General features: G+C 45.6%; 2 protein-coding genes across 23 annotated transcripts in view; one reads left to right on the forward strand and one right to left on the reverse strand.

The window, feature by feature from the left end:
• Positions 1 to 10252, forward strand: part of Pxk (PX domain containing serine/threonine kinase) — a 66938-nt gene extending 56686 nt beyond the window's left edge. For 4 of the 21 annotated variants that reach the window (XR_874027.3, NM_001360313.1, XM_030247727.1 and 1 more), the window contains 2 exons: positions 421 to 480; positions 9070 to 10252. Coding sequence is in view for 19 of the 21 variants with exons in the window: in NM_001360313.1 (NP_001347242.1) it covers positions 421 to 480; positions 9070 to 9290 (281 nt within the window). In the remaining 2 variants the exon portion in view is untranslated. Of the gene's footprint in view, positions 1 to 417; positions 481 to 2568; positions 2643 to 5133; positions 5167 to 7473; positions 7493 to 9069 lie in introns of all 21 variants that reach the window. The other 17 variants (NM_145458.4, XM_006517984.2, XM_006517985.2 and 14 more) reach the window with 13 other exon arrangements.
• Positions 10253 to 11125: 873 nt separating this feature from the next.
• Positions 11126 to 18438, reverse strand: Pdhb (pyruvate dehydrogenase (lipoamide) beta). Of its 2 annotated transcripts, XM_030247984.1 has the most exons (11): positions 18344 to 18438; positions 18026 to 18169; positions 17899 to 17952; positions 16558 to 16665; positions 16402 to 16464; positions 16275 to 16310; positions 15296 to 15581; positions 14844 to 14954; positions 14480 to 14571; positions 11848 to 11989; positions 11127 to 11616 (listed from the first exon to the last, which is right to left on the reverse strand). In XM_030247984.1, exons 2-11 carry the CDS (start codon positions 18065 to 18067, stop codon positions 11471 to 11473), a joined length of 1080 nt encoding a protein of 359 aa, XP_030103844.1. In that variant the 5' UTR covers positions 18068 to 18169; positions 18344 to 18438; the 3' UTR covers positions 11127 to 11470. The 2 variants fall into 2 exon arrangements, with proteins under 2 accessions (NP_077183.1, XP_030103844.1); NM_024221.3 differs by lacking the exon at positions 18344 to 18438 and having other exon boundaries at positions 11126 to 11616; positions 18026 to 18127.
• Between the last annotated feature and the right edge of the window lie 2798 nt (positions 18439 to 21236).

Genomic DNA, 21236 nt, shown 5'->3' on the forward strand with positions numbered 1-21236 from the left:
GAGAAGGATACAGGGAACCAACGAATGGATAGAGGGAGGGAGGAAAGGAGAAAGGGTGTGTGCATAAATGCTTCAAGGTGCTCTTGGGAGACGCTTGCACAGGCTGCTGTGACCGTGGTCATTGGTCATTACCCAAGGATGGGATTGGTTCAGGAGAGAGGCTGCAACCAGTGTGGATGCTACCCTGTTCTCATTGGTCAATAAATCTTAGTGGCCTCACGAAGGAAGTACACCCTGCACTAGAGTGAAAAACCTGTCACCACTAGTCTAATTTTTAATTTCTGTCCTTCATCACATGATTCCGCAAGCTCCACACGATGGGCTGATTACAGATTTTTCTACAGTGCTGACTTTATACTCATGCCAAGTTTAAATGTCTGCCTTGGGGCTCCATGAGGATTTCTCTGTTTCTCTTAGCAGGATCTGGGGCCAGCTCACCTCTCACATCCCCATCATCTCCAACTCCACCCTCCACAGCAGGTTAGTAATTTGTAACCTCTCTCTCCATCAACGGGGGAGGTGGACTTGCCTTGGCTCAAGCATTTTAGGGGTTAGACCCCACCTGTCTTCTCCAGAGGGACATCTGCAAATTAAGACGTGTCATCTAGAGGCTTGATTCCCAAGCTCAGCACTTGGGGGAAGGCTGCTTTGAGGACCACTGGTCCTCTCTAGCATAAGCTTTCTGTTTGCTGAAAAGCCTCTTGCAAGGCTCATTGGGTCAGAGCTTGTCTTAGGGCAGAAAAATAAAATGTTTGTCCTGGCCTTTGTCCTACCACAGTTTAGTCTTCCAGTCTTCCTGCTGTAGGTTTGTCATGTTAGAGCTGATGAGATATCTAGCTCAGAGTAAAATATCCCTACCAATAAATGTCCTGATAGCCATTTGTTCTCTGTCCCATCCTCTAAAGCACATAATTATCTGGATAGGCATTAACTTTTGTTCCACCTTGTGAACTGAATCAGATACTGTGAGGATTTTTTGGGGGAAGAAAAAAAAAAGCTGACAAAGAGTTGTCTTTGCAGCTGGGCGTGGTGGCGCATGCCTTTAATCCCAGCACTTGGGAGGCAGAGACAGGCGGATTTCTGAGTTCGAGGCCAGCCTGGTCTACAAAGTGAGTTCCAGGACAGCCAAGACTATACAGAGAAACCCTGTCTCGAAAAACCAAAAAAAAAAAAAAAAAAGAGTTGTCTTTGGGAGTACCTACAAAAACACCAGTTCTGGAATACTGTCTCATGTCTCTCCTTTTTGAACTAAGATCCTTTTTCGACCATTTGCAAACTAATAAAAACGAGGGGGCAGCGTTTCTGCTCCTCCTCCTCGGTGTCTAAGATGCTGATTCTCCCATTCAGTTTGTTGCTGTCCTCGGAAGAGTTCTTCCAGCTGTATGAAAGGGAGATCTTTGGCAGGGCTGCGCTGAGCTGACAGTACCATACACTTTAATGCTTATGGTATTACCCAAGAACCTCTGAGAATTTTAAAGTGGCTGCCTTTAAATGACTCTAACTAAGCTTCCTGGGGGAAGGGGTGAATTCAAGAGGGCTAGCTCTGATTGACTCTGTCCTTGCTTGCTAAGAAGACTTACTGTACAATGTTCTAGGGAAGGGGCCAGTTTTATGTCGCAAAATGCCAGGTCATGGGGATGATTCTCTTGTTCTGACTTTCTCACCAGATTTTACAAGGAGCTTCCAAATAGACAGAACTCTCATCTGGAGATAACTGTCTGAGCTAACTAGACATTTCTGGAAATCTACTGTTTTCCAATTTTGAGCCATTTTCCATATAACATGGTGTAATTCCCTATCATTTGTATGTGCTGAGGAAGTGGAGAAGATTCTGAGACGTATATCCTTGGTTACCAGGGAGATGCCTGCTTAGCGTTCAAAGCACCTCACTGTATGAGTGGTAGTTCTCTCCCATTCTCACCTTTAGATGCCTTGCTTCATTCATAGTCTAGGGACCCTTGTAGGGGAACTTCCAGGTTGCTTTCTCTGAATGGGAGTGATAGCAGATAATAGCAACGTTACAGAGACTGAGGTAACTCTGAGAATGTGAGAAGAAACTGCAAGTTTTTGTAGCACCCAGTCAGTATGGGAAAGGTTCCATCTGAGGACAGTGGGGTGGCAGGGAGCAGTACTGTGAACTGAGGGGAACACATTTTGAAGCTCAGGCGCAGTGGCTGTCAGGAGAGGCTTCTGAGCCAAAGTAGCAACTCCTTTGTTCCTTTAATGACTTTGCTGACAAAATTACAGAATTATTCACCCCAAAGACCACACTCTGACCTCTACTGGCTGTTACTTGTAATGAATCTCAGAGCATTCGCCTGGTGACTTAGCGTTGTGGGTGCTAAGCCAGGTAAACACAGGAGGTCTGCTGACCTAACATGGATTCAAGGTATGCTTACAGGTGGTCTGGAGTTTACCAGTAACTCTGTAGCCTGGGTTACAGACAGAGGCAGACAGGCTCCAACTGATGTCCCATGCCTCAGAAGTTCTAAATTGTCAGGCACAGTTCAAGCAGACAAAATTTCTCTAAGGCCTGCTAATATTTTCTTCTTTAATCCCATCACTCAGGTAGCAGAGTCACTAGCAGACCTAACTGTGGGAGGAAGAAGCACGCTCCTTGTTCAGGGCTTCTCCTGGGAGAGGTGAGGGGCATGATTTTCAAGCCTTGTAAGGCAGCTAGGTCAGGCCCTGTAGGAGGGACAGCAGCAGCCCGGTGTTGGCCAGTTGAGTTGAGCCATGGGGCTTCTGATGGCTTCAGTTTTAGGTGACCATGGTAACCAGATCGGGTCTTGTTTAGCTGCATTTAGGATTTGGCAGAGGTGGCAGACATATCTAACTGAAGAGATCTTACTAGTGTGAGCCTGGTCTAGCAGCTGAGACCCTCTCTGCGACTGCCTCCTTTGGGACGGTTTGAGATCAATGCTGAATTGTTGGGGCTAACGCTGGTTCCCCGAGTCTGGTGGCAAATGCATTGGTAGAGTGGCATTCTCTCATACTCTGCAGTAAGGCCCTGTTTTTTTGTTCTTTTCATTTTTTTGATGCTTCTTTAGTTTTTAGTGAGAAAATTTCCAATACTTTTCTATTGTTCCATGACTTATAAAGTCAGCCAGCTTTAAAATTCCTTTATCTCAGTACACCTTATGCCATGTGTTACAAGGAACATTCATTCTCTATATTCATAGAGCTGAGTGTTTTCAAATGTCCCAGTTTGCACACATATAAATATTCACTGTCTCGGAATTTGGAGGAGCAGGCAACAGGGCTACTCTGCCTTTATTCCCTTTTGTGTGTGTGTGCATTTGTGTCTTGTGAGAATTCTGGGGAGGTCAGTAGAAGTTGTTGAACCCATGGAGTTACAGGCAGGTAGTAGCCTCCTCATTAAAGTGCCAGAGGTGGAACTCAGATACTCTGGAAGAGTAGTAAGCATTCATAACCTCTGAACCAGCTCGACAAGACTTGTGGGGATTAAGATGGAATCTCATGTAGCCTAGGTTGGCCTCAAACTCTATTGCATTGGCTCTTTTTAGAAAAAGTAGATTTGCAAAAGAGAGTTAAAGCTGCTAAATAAACCTGAAACTTGATTTTGATAATCACATCTAAGTGATATGTATTCTCATTTTTTAAAAGAAATAGCCATCTACTTTTTAAAAGATTTATTTTATGTATATGAGTACACAGTAGCTGTCTTTAGACACACCGAAAGAGGGCATTGGATGATTGGGAGCCACCATGTAGTTGCTGGGAATTGAACTCAGGACCTCTTAACCACTGAGCCATCTCTTCAGCTCCTCCTGTCTCATTTAATCCTCAACTTTCTTCCTGTCCAACGAGAGTGGATTCCATTTTAGAGAAAAACTGAGCCTCTAGTAGATTGAGAACTTGGCCAAAGTCACAGGTGATGCAGCTGCAACAGCCAGGGTTTGAACTTGCTTCTGCCTCTGTTCGTTTTCCCCACTCATTGAGTGCTTGCTTTCTGGGGAATCTCTGTGGCCTGTTTCAGTTAAATGCTGCTCTGCTGAAGCTGACTCTTCAGGCAGGGCAGGACACTCAGGTCCATTCTCAGCTCTGCCAGCTGCCAACTGTGACCTTGAACAAGTCAGCTCTGGTCTCGGAAGCTGGCTTTTATTTTATTTTTTACTTTAATTAATGTTTTCTGATAAAATTCTAATTAACAGAGGAAATAAGTTCAAAATGGTGAAGGCATGATAAAGGGATGAAGCTTGTTGAATGGCAGTCAGCATGTGTAACGAGTACTTCTCAGAGAGAAACGTTCCAGACAAATGAAAAGCATGAGAGCCAGGAGTCAAAGCACAGCTCAGACCCTCTGCAGGTTTCCCTTTTCTCTTCCAAGAAAAATCTCTTCAAACCATCGTTATTTGTCATCTTCTCTAGACTCTCACACCTAGGTGTATGGAGTGAAAGGCTTGCAGATGTTGTCTTCTCTAGAGAGCTTTCTAAGCAGCTGGCCTTCGAAAGGATCCTTGGGCCACTGGGGTTGCTCAGTGTCGGTAAAAGTGCTTGCTGCCAAGCCTGACACCAGACAACCAGAGTTGTATCCCTGGAACCCACATGGTAGGAGAGAACAACTGTCTTCTGCAAGTTGTTCACTGACCTCTACAGTGTGCTCTGGCACTTGTACCACCCCCCCCAACACACACACACACACACACACACACACAAAACCCTTTGCCCTTTTCGTTCTTATTCATGGCAAGGCTTTTTGGTAAAGTAGTGAGCTCCTTTTCTTAGCCTCTTGATAAACCATCCTTGGTGACAAGATACAGAACAGGTCACTGGCTTCTGTTCTGCTGCACTCAGAGAAAACCTCTTTGCTCTTCAGAAGTGCATGTCATGCTTGTAAGTTAAAAAAAAAAAAAAGCATTTAACTGGCCTAGAAAGGCGTGAAGAAAGTGACTTGTTCATTCGCTGTTCGTGCTTGTAAGCCAAGGTATTTTGTGGTCAAATGTACCCCAGTTTTGAAGTGAAAATATTTAACAAGCATTTCAGACTAACATTTTACTGTTACTATTTGGTTAAATGACATTAAACTGTAAATAATAATAGTAATAATAGTAATGATAATCTCTCTGTCTCTCTCTGTCTTTCTCTCCTTTTACTCTCTGCTGTCTACAGTAGAGCATGCACCACTTTGAACGTGAATTTTCGGTAAAGTAAACTATGCTGCCGTATCCAGCTTTAAAGATACTGTGTTTGTGTGTGTGAGATTGGACAATGCATTTGTGTCCCTGGTGAACAGAGGCCACACTCCCTCGTTGGGGCATTTCAGTGAAACACAGCATCTTTAAAAGTCCCCCGAGTCACTTCATCTGTATTCATTTCATTTCCTTCATGATCTTCTAAAATCTTCATCTTTCACTCCTGTTTTAGTTTGGAAGTATGAGCTCTAATTGCATCAATGGCATCAGAGAGCAATTTTGGAAACTGTTACTCTCAAAGTCACTGGTGAAGAGCATGTGGTATCAGGCAGCTGAGTGTTGGCATAACTTCCAAGCTTCTGTAAATGATGGTAAAAAATAATTCTGACTCATGCTTGGGAATTATTGAGTAAGATGTAGGTCTTCTGTCTCATCTGCTAAGGTCGAGGCAAAGGTGGCCCAAAAACTGAAGACTTGCTGTGTTCTTATGTGACTGCTGTTTCTTCTGGGTCTGGTATGGTCTACTAGTCAGCTGACCTACTAGGTCTAGCTGCGTAGTTTCTGGAGAAACTACTAGACTTGGATTAGGACTAGGTAACTCAATGTCCTTTGCACAAACGTGTTACAAATGTGTCGGGCACAGCAACCCTTCAAAGATCTAAACTGCATAATTTCTCTTTGTGTACTAGAGTGCATCCTCTTTCTGGCCCTTGGCTGATTGTCACATTCTTAATGTTTCTGGTGGAGGGGCTTCTGGGAAAATCAGATCAGCTAGTTTGGGATTTTTGTCTAAGAGAACATGAACTAGGGACCTCAGGACCAACCTGGTTGTCATTGTAGGTGTATTTCTAGGAACGTGCCTCATCCTAGTTGTGATGTCATATACCAGTAATCCAGCACGGAGTTGGTTTGCTCTTCTCTCTTGTCTGTGCCCTGGGATGAGTAGAGTGTAGGTACAGAGAGTACATGCATCAGGCACTTGTTTCAGGTCTTTCACAGGGCATATTGTCAGCTTGTTCTGTCCCTTCCCCTTTTCTTTTCCTGACATTGCTGCTAATGGCTCTACCCTATACTCACTAACCTTTAAAAGAAGCTAACAGACTTAAAATGGCCAAAGACAATGACTAGATGGGGCTTATGCTCAGAGATGGGTGGGTTCCCATCTCTTCCAATTCTGCCCTTCTATTTCTTAGGGCCTCCCCTCAGCTTCCAGTATCTGGTTCTACCCTTGTCTTAGTGTATGCACCAAGGCCTGCTGTAATTCTGACAGGTCTAACAAGGAAAAATGGGCTTCATGGGATATCAGGCCCTTTGGGTTGGTCCAGCTTCCTATGAGCAGGAATCAGGGTATTTACTCTCCTCCCACTGGATTAAACAGCTCCACTTCTCACACAGTCCCCTCTTCAGTTTGTTATTCAGGCACAGGCTAGCCCAGCTCTTTGTGAGCAAATATCAGGATGTTCATTCTTTCATTCATTATACAGGCATAGTACTTCAGATGGTATATTGATATCAATATCGATATTAATACACGAGGGGTTTGTTAAGTGACAGTTTCAGCCTTCACCTAGAACAAATGAAGATCCATTTACTGAAGGCACCCCTAACTCCCAAACTCTTGTAGTGCCTGTAAGGTTGTGAGGCCAGAGTCCAGCTGTGGTATGCTGAGACTACCACTCTCACCCATGAATTCAAGACCCTGAGCCTGTCTCTAGCCTTCCGGAAACCTGGACTGGAGAGTAACCAGTCTCAGGATGGTCAGTTTCAGGCATGCAATAGGCCCCAGTACCGCTGCAGTCCACTCCTGTCTTCTTGAGCCTTAAGCCTGCAGTGGTTCTTCAGCCAGGGGTCTGACCCCAAAGCTAGGAGGGGAAGCCTATAGCTCCTGGTCTGCACTGACCCTGGACATTCTGCTACCCCTTTTCTGGCCACTAGGATAGTGCCTGGTGTGTTAGCCACCCATCTCCACATGGGTAAGAGTGCCCTCCTCTGGCAGGGGTGTCTGTCAGTCAAGAAACTCAGTTCCAAGAGCTTCAAGAGAAACCTGCTCCACCCCAGCATTGTACTGGCTTTACCCAAATGCCTTAAGTAGAATGTCTCTGCCCTCGTTCTACCTGGGTTTCTTAGGTTAACTTCCTCCATAACTCTGAGCTAGGAATGTCTTCCACTAAAAGCTGAGCATCATTCACTGTTGAGTAAATTACATTTTGTTCATTTGTCTGTACTTAATCTTTATTTGTGTTGCTTTATTATCATTATTTGAGAATTCCATGACTACAGAGCATGAGACTGTGTATTTGTAATTCTTTAATTTCAGCTGCCTTAGGTAAAGGAAGGTAAGTGGTTTTTGTGAATCAAAAGATTTTAGCCATTGCTTGTCACACTTACTGAAAAGGAGGCACTTACTTGAGTGGCCTTGAACCATTCATTCTTCATCCACATTTAGTGGACAGAGTGTCTTGCCTGTTATTCCTGCAGCTCATAGCAGTGTGGGAACCACCCAGCAGACTATCTCCTGGGATGGCCAGGGAGGGAGAGAGGAGAGAACAATAGTGTTCATAACTGCCGTACATTAGACTCAGTACAGCAGTGATGGTGGTTCTGGACACTACTTTGGAGTGGACCGTTTACTAAGTTTAAAACAAAAACAACAAAGAAAGGCAAATTGCTAAATAAAGGGGATTGCTAGAGGTCTCAGCAAATAAAGGTGCAGGCTCCTAACCCTTGACAACATTTAAAATTTTACTATGTTGCAAGGAGACATGTTCCTGGAAGCTGAGGATGTCTGAGATACCCAGTTTCCCTTTGTCCAGGATCCCTGATGTTCCACAAGATGGGCACACACTTGATGTGACTCATTCTGTTAAGTTAGGCTATGGTAAAAAGGAATAGTGCCTGAAAGACTACTTCCCCCCGAAAATGGGATTGCCAGGAAGAGCCCTTTTCTCTACATTCTTCCTGGTGGGTATTAGCACTTTATATTTTTTAATGCAGCCCCACAGGGAATTATTCACAACAGACTCTGAGGGAATTGAGTTAACACTCTGGCTCCCTGTTAAGAATGCTGAGTGGCGCCGGGTGGTGGTGGCGTACGCTTTTAATCCCAGCATTTGGAAGGCAGAGGCAGGTGGATTTCTGAGTTCGAGGCCAGCCTGGTCTACAGAGTGAGTTCCAGGACAGCCAGGGCTACACAGAGAAACCCTGTCTTGTTGGCGGTGGGGGAGGATTCTGAGTGGCTTACTATTCTGTGACAGGTCAACAGATGCTACTCAGTCTCTGCTACTTCCCATATCATGGCTTACCTCCTTATAGTCAACCTCAAATCTCTTTCTCACTTATGCAAGTACCTGCTTTTCAAGTGAAGATGCAGTTGTGTGGCGCTGAGAAACTGCTTCTCTATGAAATGCTCGCCGTGCGAGCGTGAGGACCTGAGCAGTAGCACGTGCCTGTAAGACCAAAGCTGGGTAGGCAGGGTATGAGGATGCCTGGGGCTTTGAGCCCATCACTTCCTTCAAATAGTATGTGAGGAAACAGGGATTGTTTGTCCCCTTGGCCTAATTCTGCATGCATATGTTCCACCTGTGAGCTCAGTAGGCAGAGCCAACCGCAACCTAAGCCATACAGCTGGAAATGGAGTCAGAGCTACTCTAGGGAGAGATGTCCCTGTGTGGTTTCACATACTTGATTCAATTCTCACATGACTCATTTAAAGGAAATAACCATTAAATCCCCCACCCTTTGCCACCACCTTTGTTGCTTCCAGTTATTATTTTTATTTATGTATTTATTTTTTAATCAGTGTTTGAAGAACCCTGAGAACATTTCGTCCCCAGAGAATTCATTCTGCCCTGGCCTGAGTAGCAGCACCCAGGCAGCTGGGACGCTGTAACCCTGACTCCTCTTTCCTCTACAGGACTGTCTTCAGCATTACCTCCACCTCCTCCGCCACCTCCTCCTCCACCTCCACCAGCAGGTCCCTCGCCAACCTCAGCCACGGAGATGCCTGCTCCGTTCCTGCCCCAGCCTGTGAATGGTGTGAACCGTGGGGCCTTGCTCAGTTCCATCCAGAATTTCCAAAAGGGAACTTTGCGGAAAGCCCAAACCTGTGATCACAGCGCTCCCAAGATCGGCTGATGCTTCTTGGTAACGCTGAGCAGGCTCAGCCCTCTGCCCCGTCCCACCCCTCTTCCTAGGTGAGCTCTTCCACAGCTTCCCTCAAGGCCTTCCCCGGGTGACTCCCTGCAGAGCCAGCCACACTCCAGTTAGGAGGCTTGAAGAGGGAAGTGCGCTCCAAATAGAATACAGTGGGGCCAGCACTGCTGCCTTAATATTTTGCTCCTTGTGATGCTATTGGGCTTCCTTTAGGGGCAGCACTGTTTGGGTATTATTTTCACCAGCGAAAGAAAAATGTCAGAAAATCAAAAGCAATGGCAGTATTCTGTCACAGCAGCAATTGGCCTTTGTCACTCCGTCCTTCCCACTCTATTATAGAAGTGTTCTCATAGCTCATTCCTCTGCAGCATCTTTTGGTTAGTTCTTAGGCAGCTCACCTCAGATGCTAACGTTGTAACCTGTCAGTTACACTGCTGAGGGAGAAACAGCGGCTCATCACTCTCCCTACACAGAGGATGCGGGGGAGGAGACGGGGGAGCTCCTCAGAGCTCAGTGTGGACTGAACTCTGTTCACTGTGCTCAGAACAGCACCTCGGGATCTGTACAGCCACAATGCGCCAGACAGGACATTAACCACAGATAAAGGGTTGTCTTAGTCCTCAGCCATTAAATCCAGCTTGGAGTAGAGGGAGGGCCAACATTACAAGTGAATCTGGCATCTATAGTAATCACTTCTGATTTGATTTATCCAACTTAAGCATCTTTTGATATTACTGTTATCAGAAATCTTTTATCCTATGATTTGCTTAAACCTTTTAAATAAATTGCACTTTAAAGGATTATAAAAAATCCATTTTAAAATTCAAATACACACATCAGTGTTGGTTACTATGCAGAAAGAATGTTATTGTGTATAGATTCATGTAATCTGTGATATATGTTCAGCTGTATTTTTTATTAAAATAAATCATGTCACGAAAGTATGTTGTAGCTTTGCTAGGTATTTCAGAAGAGAACAAAGTGTAGTGTTAACAAAGTATACTCCTGTAGAGACCCTGACATAAATCTTTAATTTTAAAAGGAACTTCACTAGGTGTGAGGAGCCCATAGACTGAGGTAAAGGTATAACTCAGCTTGCCTAGCACTCAGAAAGCCCTGGACCTGTCACCAGCGCAGTATCAACTCAGCATGGTAGTTTGAGTCTGGAGCACTTAGGAGATGCAGGTAGGAGGGCCATCAGCCTCTACTACATAATTAGTCTGGGGCTAATTTGGGCTACATGAGACCCCTTCCTTAAGGAAAGAAAGGGTGTGAGGCTGTGTGCAGTGTGAACTACTGACCAGTCTCTGATGTGCTTCTGGTTTTAGTTCTGCAGTTTGGGGCAAAGTTTCAGACATAGGAATAAAAGCAATAGAGTTCTGTAGTAGAGCGCTTGGCTATTACGAGCATTGCTCTGGAAATAAAAAGCTTCAATTTGGGCCAGGTGTGGTGTCACACACCTTTAATGCCAGTTCTCTGGAGGCAGAGGCAGGTAGATCTGTGAGATCCTGAGTTCTGGGCCAGCCAAAGACACACTGAAATCCTCTAAAAAACTACTCTAAGAATCTACAGTTTTTATATACAGCATATCAGTTATTTGACACTAATATACGTCTATACGTATGTATGTAGTTTTTCAAGGCAGGATTTCTCTGGGTAGCCCTTGCTATCCTGGAACTCACAATGTACTCCATGCTGGCTTTGAACTCAGAGATCTACCTGCCTCTGCCTCCTGAGGCTCACTCCAGAGTGCTGGCACTAAAGGCATGGGCCTCCACCACCCAGCTTGACACTAATTTCTTAATAGTACTCCAAGACTTCATTGGTGGGAATCCCCTTTATTCCTTATCAAAACAATTAAACAGCAAATGTAGATAATATACTTCTTAGACATATAAGTTACCTTCTGTGGGGGCATTCTTATCTTGCCCCTTCCAGTGAAAGAGGGCAAATTTAACTTAAACAGTAACAGACAAAGCAGAGTATCTAGGGTAGGGAGTGGACAACATTCCACTCATAAGCACATTGAAACTTCTTACAGTTCAGACACCTGCTGTCACTTCAGCATTAACTTTATGACTAGCAGTCTCGCAGTACACATCAGGTGAAGTCCCAACAAGGATTTTAAATAGATTTCAATGACTTTACATTCAAAGTCCGAATCAGATGTTCAGAGTCTTCTTTACTGCAAATATGATGTCTTTGACCTGAGGTACGGAGTTGTCTTCTAGGACCTTTGCGTAAGGCATAGGGACATCAGCACCAGTGACACGCACGGCAGGGGCATCAAGGAAGTTGAATGCAGGGCCTAAGGAAGAGAGATGGCTCACCTGAGAGGCAGACTCGGGACTCAAGAAGAGAATGAATCGTAGTTACAGGACTCTACTTTTGGCTTGACTTTTAAAAACATTTACCCAAAAGACAAAACCCTAGACTGACAAGTTGAAAATTCACTTGGTCACCCCTAGCTTTTGATCTCTTACAAGTCGGCATTCAAGTACAGCTTGATTGTGTTCTAAAACCAGGTTCTTTGAAATACCTTCCATAATTCTGGCACAAATCTCAGCTCCTACTCCAAATTGTGGCCAGCCTCCTTCCACAGTCACGAGATGATTTGTCTTCATCACACTGGCTTCTATGGCTTCGATGTCCATTGGTCTGATGGTGCGCAGATTTATTACCTAAATGAAGACAAGGCAAGGAAACAGGCTTTGTGGAATCGGAGAAACAGGTACACGACTGTATCGACTAAGGAAAAGCAGTACAGTGCCACACACCTGTAAGCTCACCACTTAGGAGGCTAAGGCAGGATGACACTGTGTTGGCAACACAGTGAGATCTTATCTCAAACAAAAGTAAAGGGGGAATTTACAATTAAAGCCTGTCACCCCATCACAGGAAGCTTTGCTCACCTATAGAATTCATTATCCTCCTTGGTTTCAATATCCCTCTTATCAAAAATATAGTTGAGAGTTTAATATGCACTGGGCCTACAGCATGATCCCCTATGGTTGAGAGGTCCTATTATCCACATTTTATAGCCGACGAAGCACAGCGACACTTCCCAAGAAGCACTACTTGATACACAGGATAGTAAAGTCCAGCTGCCAGTCTGGATCTTCTGACTGGACACACACACACACAGGTGACCTCCAGTTTCTTCCTCAATTGCTCTCTTCCTTGTTTGTTTAGAAATGGTCTCACTGAATCTGGACCTGGCTGGCTAGACTGGCTGGCCAAGCTAGCAAGCCCAAGGGATCCTCCTGGCAGGGTCTCCGCAGTGCTGGGTAGCAAGCCCATGCTGCCACCCACCCCTGCCATTGTTCTTATGTGAGTGCTGGGATCCGGACTCGGCTCCCCATGCTTGAGAGCAACTTCACTAAGCCACTTCCCCAGCCTAACAAGACTGGGTCTTAACTTGAGACCCAGAGTCTGTGTGCGGAACAGCAGCCACTTTTGGCTGTAAGCAGAGACAGACTGATGACAGAACTCAAGGTGGCCTGGAAACCATGATTCTACTTCTCATCTTCTGAGTCTTGGGATTACAGGCATCAATTCATAGCTTCTGGATATAGGGTGTGTTGAGTGTGCACACAATAGCATATAGAAGCATGTGGTGGGGCTGGAGAGATGGCTCAGCGGTTAAGAGCACTGACTGCTCTTCCAGAGGTCCTGAGTTCAATTCCCAGCAACCACATGGTGGCTCACAACCATCTGTAATGGGATCCTTTGCCCTCTTCTGGTGTGTCTGAAGACAGCTACAGTGTAGTCATAGAAATAAATCTTTAAAAAAAAAAAGAAAAGAAAAAGAAAGAAGCATGTGGTGTAGCTGGGTGTGGTGGCACACGCCTTTAATCCCAGCACTTGGGAGGCAGTTTGGACTTCTGAGTTCAAGGCCAGCCCTAGTTCTAAGACAGCCAGGACTATACAGAGAAATCCTATCTTGAAAAAACAAAAACCACCACCAACAACAAAGAATTTAAGGGCTGGAGAGATGGCTCAGAGATCCTGAGTTCAATTCCCAGCAACCACAACCACCTATAATGAGATCTGATGCCTCTTCAGGCCTGCAAACAAACATGCCGGCAGACCACTGTATAGATAATAAATAAATCTTTTGAAAAAGTAGCAGTATGTGGGGCAGTGAACTGTGCACAGAGTGCACAGATAGCCTGGTCTCCAGTCAAGCACAGGCCTAGAACCCCAGACCTGGTGGGTGGTGACTTGGTGGAGAGTTCGGCTATGCCTCCTGGGCCCCTGGCTCCCGTCACAGCTACAGCCACCCCCACAGCCCCTTGCAGAGAGGTGTGTGCCCATCAGTCAAGTAGGCAATGCCTCAAGCTCCTGGTCTGGACTCCACCCCCACAGTTACCTGGCACTAGCACGGTAGCCCATCCCACTAAAAAAGGAGCTGCTTGCGTCCTCCTCGCTCTCTTACTCTCTTACCTCTTACTCTTGCTCCCTTGCCCTTTCCTTCCTCCCTTTCTCTCCACATGGCCATGGCTGGCCTCTGCTTCTCTACTCTCTCCCTCTCTCTGCCTTTTCTATAATAAACACCTTAAAACCATGGACTGCCTCTTTTCATCAGGATCTGTAGTGCTGGAGCAATGGAGCAGGGTTCCCTCCAACAAGCCATATCCGTCTAACCTCCCGCTGGGGCTTCCCTGCACTCCAGCCACGGCCACCACCAACCCACGGTAACTTGCCAGAGCTCTCCTTCCTGCCCTTTTTCCTTCGGCCCCCAGGCCAGAGTAAATTCGAGGGTCCCCATTTGGTTCTCAGCTCTTCTGCGACACACAGGAGAGCGACATATATCCCAGAGTGGGAACCTGTCCTCCCTGGGCTCTGTGTAGGCCAGGGACCCCAGAACAGGCTCTTCTGTGGTACCTGAGAGTCAGAGCAGGATTCTGCGGCTTCCCACAGTCCAACGCCCTGCAGTTCCATGGGGTTGCACTGTAGTCAGACTCACTATGTCCCGCCTCACCCAGTGGCCCTAGCCCCGTCCCAGAGCAGCATGCAGTGGCTGGCATATGTGGAGAAGGCAGAGAACAACTTTCAGGAGCTGTCAGAGCTTGGCAGCAACTTTACCTGCTAAGCCAACTCATCAGTCTTGGATCTTAAAAGGAGCCTTTCTGATTTGTGAGGGATAGGGGGAGTGAAAGTCCACTTACCTCACATTCAATTCCCTCCTTAGACAATACAGCTGCAGCTTCTAGGCAGTGGCCCACTGGTCTTGAATGGGCAACTACAGTGATGTGGGTCCCTGAAATAAAGTGGTCACAGATTACAGGTCAATGGAACTGCTGTACCAGTGACTCTGTAGGCAGCTATGGCCTGTCTTATCAAACCTGCAGCTTATTTCAGTGAGCTGTACAATGAGGCTGTATTCAGGGTCATGAAATACAAACTACCAGAAAAGCCTAACAAGCTCACTCATTCTTACTTTTTAAGTTAAACAAGTTAGCAGTAACTTCTGACCTATGCAAACACAGGGGCTACAGTAAAAATGATTACTGCATACCAAGGTGTTCTTACCTTGCCTTTCAATTTTGGCTTTTCCAATAGGAATCAGGAAATCTTTTGACTGAGCTTCTGCAGGAAGTTCAAATGCAACTCCATACATCAGTTCATTTTCTAGCATTACCACTGCAAAACATTATAAGTTCTCAAACAACAAACTACGAGTGCATATACTACAAAACCATTCATCTTATGAATTAGAAGCCTGGTCTCTGTCTCATATAGGAACTTTAAAATGGTTTACACACAGTCTGGTCAATAGAGGTTAAGCCAAATGTGCAGGTATGCAGTAAATAACCAGCCCCTCAGAGTGAGAAGAAAAAGTACATTTTTGACTATCTTTCCTGTCTCTAAATCATTAGTACGTTATACATATGCTGTATCTAAGCCTCACTAGATGCCCCTGATGCCTTATATGCAGAGAGTTCATGTCAGCTTTCTAGTGTTCAAAAGAGATGTAGGGTTACCTGGGTTATTATCACGAATGGCCGATTTAATAAGTCCTTTTGCATCCTCGGAATTCCAGGGGCTGACCACTTTTAAACCTGGGCAGTGCCCATACCATGCAGCAAAGCATTGCGAGTGCTGAGCAGCTACACCTGCTGAGGCGCCATTGGGCCCCCTGAATACTATGGGCACAGGCTGAAGGCCAGCGGACATATAGTAAGTCTTGGCAGCTGAGTTTATAACCTGGTCAATAGCTTGCATAGAGAAATTGAAGGTCATAAATTCACAGATGGGCCGCAACCCAGCCTGTCAAATGGAAAACATCAATGTTAAAAAGACTAAGTAGAACAAGGAAGAGTGGTGAATAACCAAGCAGTCTACTCTCCCGACATACAAGCAGCATGGTTTGGGGGTATTTTTTTTTTTCTTTTTTCCTTTTTCTTTTGGTTTTTTGGAAACCGGTTTCCTTGTATAACTCTGGTCATCCTGGAACTCACTTTGTGGACCAAGCTGGACTTGAACTCAGAGATCTGCCTGACTTTTTTTTTCCGAGACAGGGTTTCTCTGTGCAGCTCTGGCTGTCCTGGAACTCACTCTGTAGACCAGGCTGGCCTCGAACTTAGGAATCTGCCTGCCTCTGCCTCCCAAGAGCTGGGATTAAAGGTGTGTGCCACCACGCCTGGCAAATGTACTTGCTGTCTTTTTTCTTTCTTTCCTTTTTTAAAAGATTTATTTATACGTAAGTACACTGTAGCTGTCCCAGAAGAGAGCGTCAGACCCCATTATGGGTGGTTGTGAGCCACCATGTGGGTGCTGGGATTTGAACTCAGGACCTTTGGAAGAGCAGTCAGTGCTTTTATCTGCTGAGCCATCTCACCAGCCCTGCCTGACTTTTGAGTGCTGGGAGTAAAGGCAAACACCACAACACACAGAGCAAACAATATTTTCAAAAGTTATTAAAGGAAACCTCCTTGGATTAGCTCCATAAATATTACATACCATAGCTGCACCAACAGCAATTCCAGCAAAGCCCATCTGTAAAGCAAACACCAGCCTAAGAAAAAGTCCATAGAAATTAAAATTGAATACTTGACCAGCCCCCCCAAAGCTTGTCCAGAGAGTGCACCTCTGAGATGGGGGTGTCGATGATCCTCTTGTCACCGTATTTCTTCCACAGGCCTCTGCTAACCTACAATTAAGATTTAACCACATCACTTCCAAGTGGTTGTCAGGGCAAATGGCTACTTTTAAATTTTACATAAAGTTTATCTATTTCAGTTACCTTGTATGCACCGTCATACTGGGCAACTTCTTCCCCAAGCAGAAAAACTTTTTCATCTCTTTCTAGTTCTTCATCCATACCTTGATTAATAGCTTCACGAACTGTCAACTGTCACAAGTATATAAACAGAAAACATGCTACAGGATTATTCAGGAGACTATGGAAACCCCCTTCCTTATACTTACCTACACTGCCCACAACATAACACATAAATTTAACACTCATGCAGGCAGCCCACATTCCAAGAATCTGAGGAGGCAAGGTGGCCAAGCCTGCTGAGTTTCATCTCCAGTTTCCTACATGGCGGAAGGAGGAAACGGATCCCCTGCACATTGACCACAATGTGCATGCTCACACACATAGAACGTAACAAGTACCACTTATGCCAACTAATCTTCACTAGGCGTCAGTGACAAGCTTACAGAACACTTCTGCTCTACTGCTTCATATGCACGGGCAAGAAAACTGAGCGATTGCTAAACCAGCTCCCAGGCAGTTTCCTACGGAGGAAGCATGCCAGGCTGTTTTACCAATACACTTGAAGTACTAAGACTTAGAGAACTAGCAAGGAAGGTCTAACTATGGATACTAACTACGACTAAGTATTAAGCGTTCACTAGTGCACAACACTTGACATCCACAATGCAGGTGCTGCTATGCTACTACAGTAATGTAGACTGATAAAATCCTTCTAGATATATATATGCCAAAAAAAGCATGTATCTGCAAGCCAATGTTCTCAGCACCGTAACAAATTCAAAAGATAGAAACAAACCACCCTTAAATGAATGTATAAATAAAACGTACAAAGGATATGATTCAACGTTCCAAAGGAACAAATTCTGATGAATGTATTCTACAATGTGGATGAACCTTTTTAAATAAGCCAGACACAAAAGAACAAAAGATTCAACTTATATGACGCTCTAAAACAAGAACTCAAAAAGAGCCAGAAAAGTACAATACAACAGCGGCCGAAAGAGTGTGAATTATTATCGTGTAAAGTTCTGGAAGTTGACAGTGTAGACCGTGAATTCATTCGATGCCACATTTGAACACATAAGATTTCAAAGCTACATTTTACCACAACTCCAGGGTGGGGATTAAAAGTCAGGAAAGCAGGTGGTTGTCTGTTCGACTGCCACCGGCCTCGAAGGGATGGTTACCAATATGAATGGCACCGGGCGAGGACAGAGGCAGCGCGAATCATCCGCAGGACGCGGCCGCTGTCAGGGTCCAAGATGCCACCTGGCCCTGGGGCAGACACGACCCCGATCTCTCAGGCCTGCTCCCGGGCCCCAGGGCTCCCTCCCGGCCTTGCCCGACGTCGGGACCGGTTACCTGCACCGCTGCGGGCGCCGAGCGGTGAAAACGCCTCTTCAGCAGCCCGGAAGCCTGGAAGGGAGAGAAAAAAGGGTTCAGAAAGGGCACAGGGCCTACAGTGGACGCGCTAGGGGCCGCTACCTACCTGCCGCAAGGGTCCCCGCACCAGACCAGCCACCACCGCCATCTTGCCCGTGTCCTCTACTAGCTGCCGAATGACAACACAGAAGCGCCGCAGAGCCCGTCTGACGCAGCCAATAGTAGGGCGTGACACCTTTACGTCCCACCTCTGTTCGGCAAAGCCAATAGAATGGTAACTGAGAGTCCCGTCTTCCTGAGGAAGCCAATAGCAAGGCGCTATTTCATAGGCCCCGCCCCCAGGCTTTGGCAGAGCGCGCCCTCTGGGCCCCGCCTCTGCATGCGTAGCCAACGGCTAGTTTCGACGCCTGCGAGCCCCGCCCACCTAGCGAGTCGCGGTCCAGCAGAGGTGACGTGAGGCTGCTGTTCCTCTCTGACCCGGTGCACTGGAGATAACTTTGCAGACCGCTTGCAGAGGCTGTCATGCACCTAACACGCCCTACACTCAGACTTGACTGCTGACTGCTCACGTGCTGGGACTGAGTCAGTGCAGCCTGATCCGACCGAGGCTGCTAGGACCGTAAAGCCACCCCTTTGCGGGCACTGAAGGACTTTGAGCAACGTGTGAATCTTGCACACACAACAGTGGAGGGTGAACCTACCATTATATGAAGGGCGCTGTAAATTGAATGTGAACAATAGCTTTCATGTAGGCACTAAGCGTCCACTGTGTGCCAAGTACTGTGATGTGTGCTTGATAAGTGCTTTTAGGTGGTTTCTGTTTGTATTATCTCCATCCAGGCGAGAAGAGGTGAGGAGGTTGTTCTGATCTTGCTGAATTTAGATGGCATACCGGGACTGGAGAAGCCTGAAACATAGCTTTAGCAGGACAAGAGACAGTTGAGAATAGATACTTAGATGTGGCCTTTATATTCTGCATTCAGTCTCATCGACTGTAAAAGGACACTGAGGTATGGGATCACCTCCTTCCAAACCTCCCTCATTGCTGCCATCAGGTGGTCACCATGTGAGATATATCAAATATGAGTCTTTCTTTTTTTTTTTTTTTTTTTTTAAGATTTATTTATTATTATATGTAAGTACACTGTAGCTGTCTTCAGATATACCAGAAGAGGGCATCAGATCTCGTTACGGATGGTTATGAGCCACCATGTGGTTGCTGGGATTTGAACTCTGGACCTTTGGAAGAGCAGTCGGGTGCTCTTACCCACTGAGCCATCTCACCAGCCCCAATATGAGTCTTTCTATCAAAAATTATATAAACTTGTGTTTGGGACAAGGACTTCAAATCCCCTCTCCTGCCTTGAAAAACTTTAATGTAAGTGGTTTTGGTTTTTGTTTTTCCTCACAAGGAAGTGTTTTTATGTGTAGTCCTGGGTGTCTTGGAACTCTCTCTGTAGACTAGGCTGGCCTTGAATTTACAGAGATCCACCTGCTACTGCCTTCTGAGTGCTGGGATTAAAGGTTTATGCTACCACCAACCAGTCCATAGTTTTTCTTCTTACCACTATTTTTCTATGGCTTAAATGTTCCAAATTCTATTTACTAGCAACTTAAATATTGCATTCACTACATTGGCTTTAGTGTTCTCATCTATTCAAACTATGAAGTTTGCTTACATCAGAGTCCCCTAACTTCAGAGTATATGTGAACAAAGACACTCTTTCATGTAACCAAAGGACATTCTGGAAATTGATGTAGACCAGGCTGGCTTTGAACTCAGAGATCTGTCTGCCTCTGCCTCCTACTAGTGCTGGGATTAAAGGAATGGACCACCACACCTAGCTTTGAGCAAAAGTTTGAATCTTTTGATTGTAAATGGAAGAAAATATCTAATAAAAAAGTTGAAAAAAAAGTTTGAATCTTCCTTAAGCATAATTTATGCAAAGGCCCACTGCTTTGTTCTTGGAATTCAACACCTGGGGCAATGGGCCTTCCTTTCACTCCTTTCCTCTTCCTCTTGCATTTCCTGATTGCTGAGTCATCTAAGGATAGCCATTGCATCAGACTGTGATTTCAGACTCGTGCCAACTCGGAAAAGAAACAATCACCGCCTGAGTTAGAATGAAGATGAAACGCACTCCCAGTCTCCCTGTGTATTCCCTCTTTCTGAGAACTCCCTCTTGATCAGGAGTAAAGTTCACCTTGTCCAGACACTTCAAATGAAGTGCTGGTCTCTTTCGTTGTGTCCCCAAACTTATTTCTGACAACTTCAAGCTTCCAGTTACCTCCAGCAATGGAGGAAACAGCCAGTGCTTGGAATCCTTCTAGTTCCAGCTGGGTCTAGTCCTTTTTGATAGGGAACAGAAAGGGACATTTTGTGTTCTATATCATAAAGACACACTTGATTGCTCTAATATAAAAGAGAATCCGCCTGTCCATATTAATAGCTTAGTACATATACACTGTATTAAGTCTCAAGCCCAGGACAAGTCTCATTTAATACCTATGACTCCTCTGAACACTTCTCACCCCACCTCCTATCCTAAACCTCTCCCTACCATTTGCTGGGCTTCCTGTCCCCAGCCTGATCCCTATATAATACAGCCATTTGGGCTACATGAGTCTCTTATTCCCAGGTCCTTTCTTGTTCTTCCTCCCCTCTCTCCTCTCACAGCCCAGTTTACTCTGCTGGCCATGTTCAGCCTGGACTCTTCCTTCTGCCTGCTTTCTCCCTATGTCTACAATAGACATCTTCTCCACACTTGAGGCATAGCCATGTTCTCCTTTTATCTCATTTTTCATTCACACACTTAGTGATTTTCTTGGTCTGCGTTAACCCCTCTCCCAAAGCAGACGTCCCTGAAGGATTACAAGGTGGAAACCAGAGGAAACGAACTTGAGCTTCATTGTTTTGTGTGTCTGAGTCCAAATATCCCCAGAGTGAAGAACATCAGCAACGAGGGAGAAGCAGACATCACAAGACTCAGAAATATGGCTGACCCCTGAGCAGGGCAGGCAAGCCTGAGCTCCAGAGTCTCTCTCTCTCTCTCTCTCTCTCTCTCTCTCTCTCTCTCTCTCTCTCTCTCTCTCTCACACACACACACACACACTATCCTGCAGACATCACAAGACTCAGAAATATGGCTGACCCCTGAGCAGGGCAGGCAAGCCTGAGCTCCAGAGTCTCTCTCTCTCTCTCTCTCTCACACACACACACACACACACACACACACACACACACACACACACACACACACACACACTATCCTGCTAGAATCTGCTGGTAGAGGTGAAATATAATCCAGATTTCTAGA

This window comes from Mus musculus, chromosome 14 (assembly GCF_000001635.26).
Source record: "Mus musculus strain C57BL/6J chromosome 14, GRCm38.p6 C57BL/6J".
Taxonomy (NCBI): Eukaryota; Metazoa; Chordata; class Mammalia; order Rodentia; family Muridae; genus Mus; species Mus musculus.

Coding starts and splice junctions, on each gene's coding strand:
- Pdhb (NM_024221.3), bottom strand. CDS start 18,067: ATGGCGGTGGTGGCTGGTCTGGTGCGGGGACCCTTGCGGCAG. Junction 16,311..16,401: donor TCGACACCCCCATCTCAGAG/GTGCACTCTCTG, acceptor TTTGCTTTACAG/ATGGGCTTTGCTGGAATTGC. Junction 11,990..14,479: donor AGGAGGGAATTGAATGTGAG/GTAAGTGGACTT, acceptor GTCTTCATTTAG/GTAATAAATCTGCGCACCAT.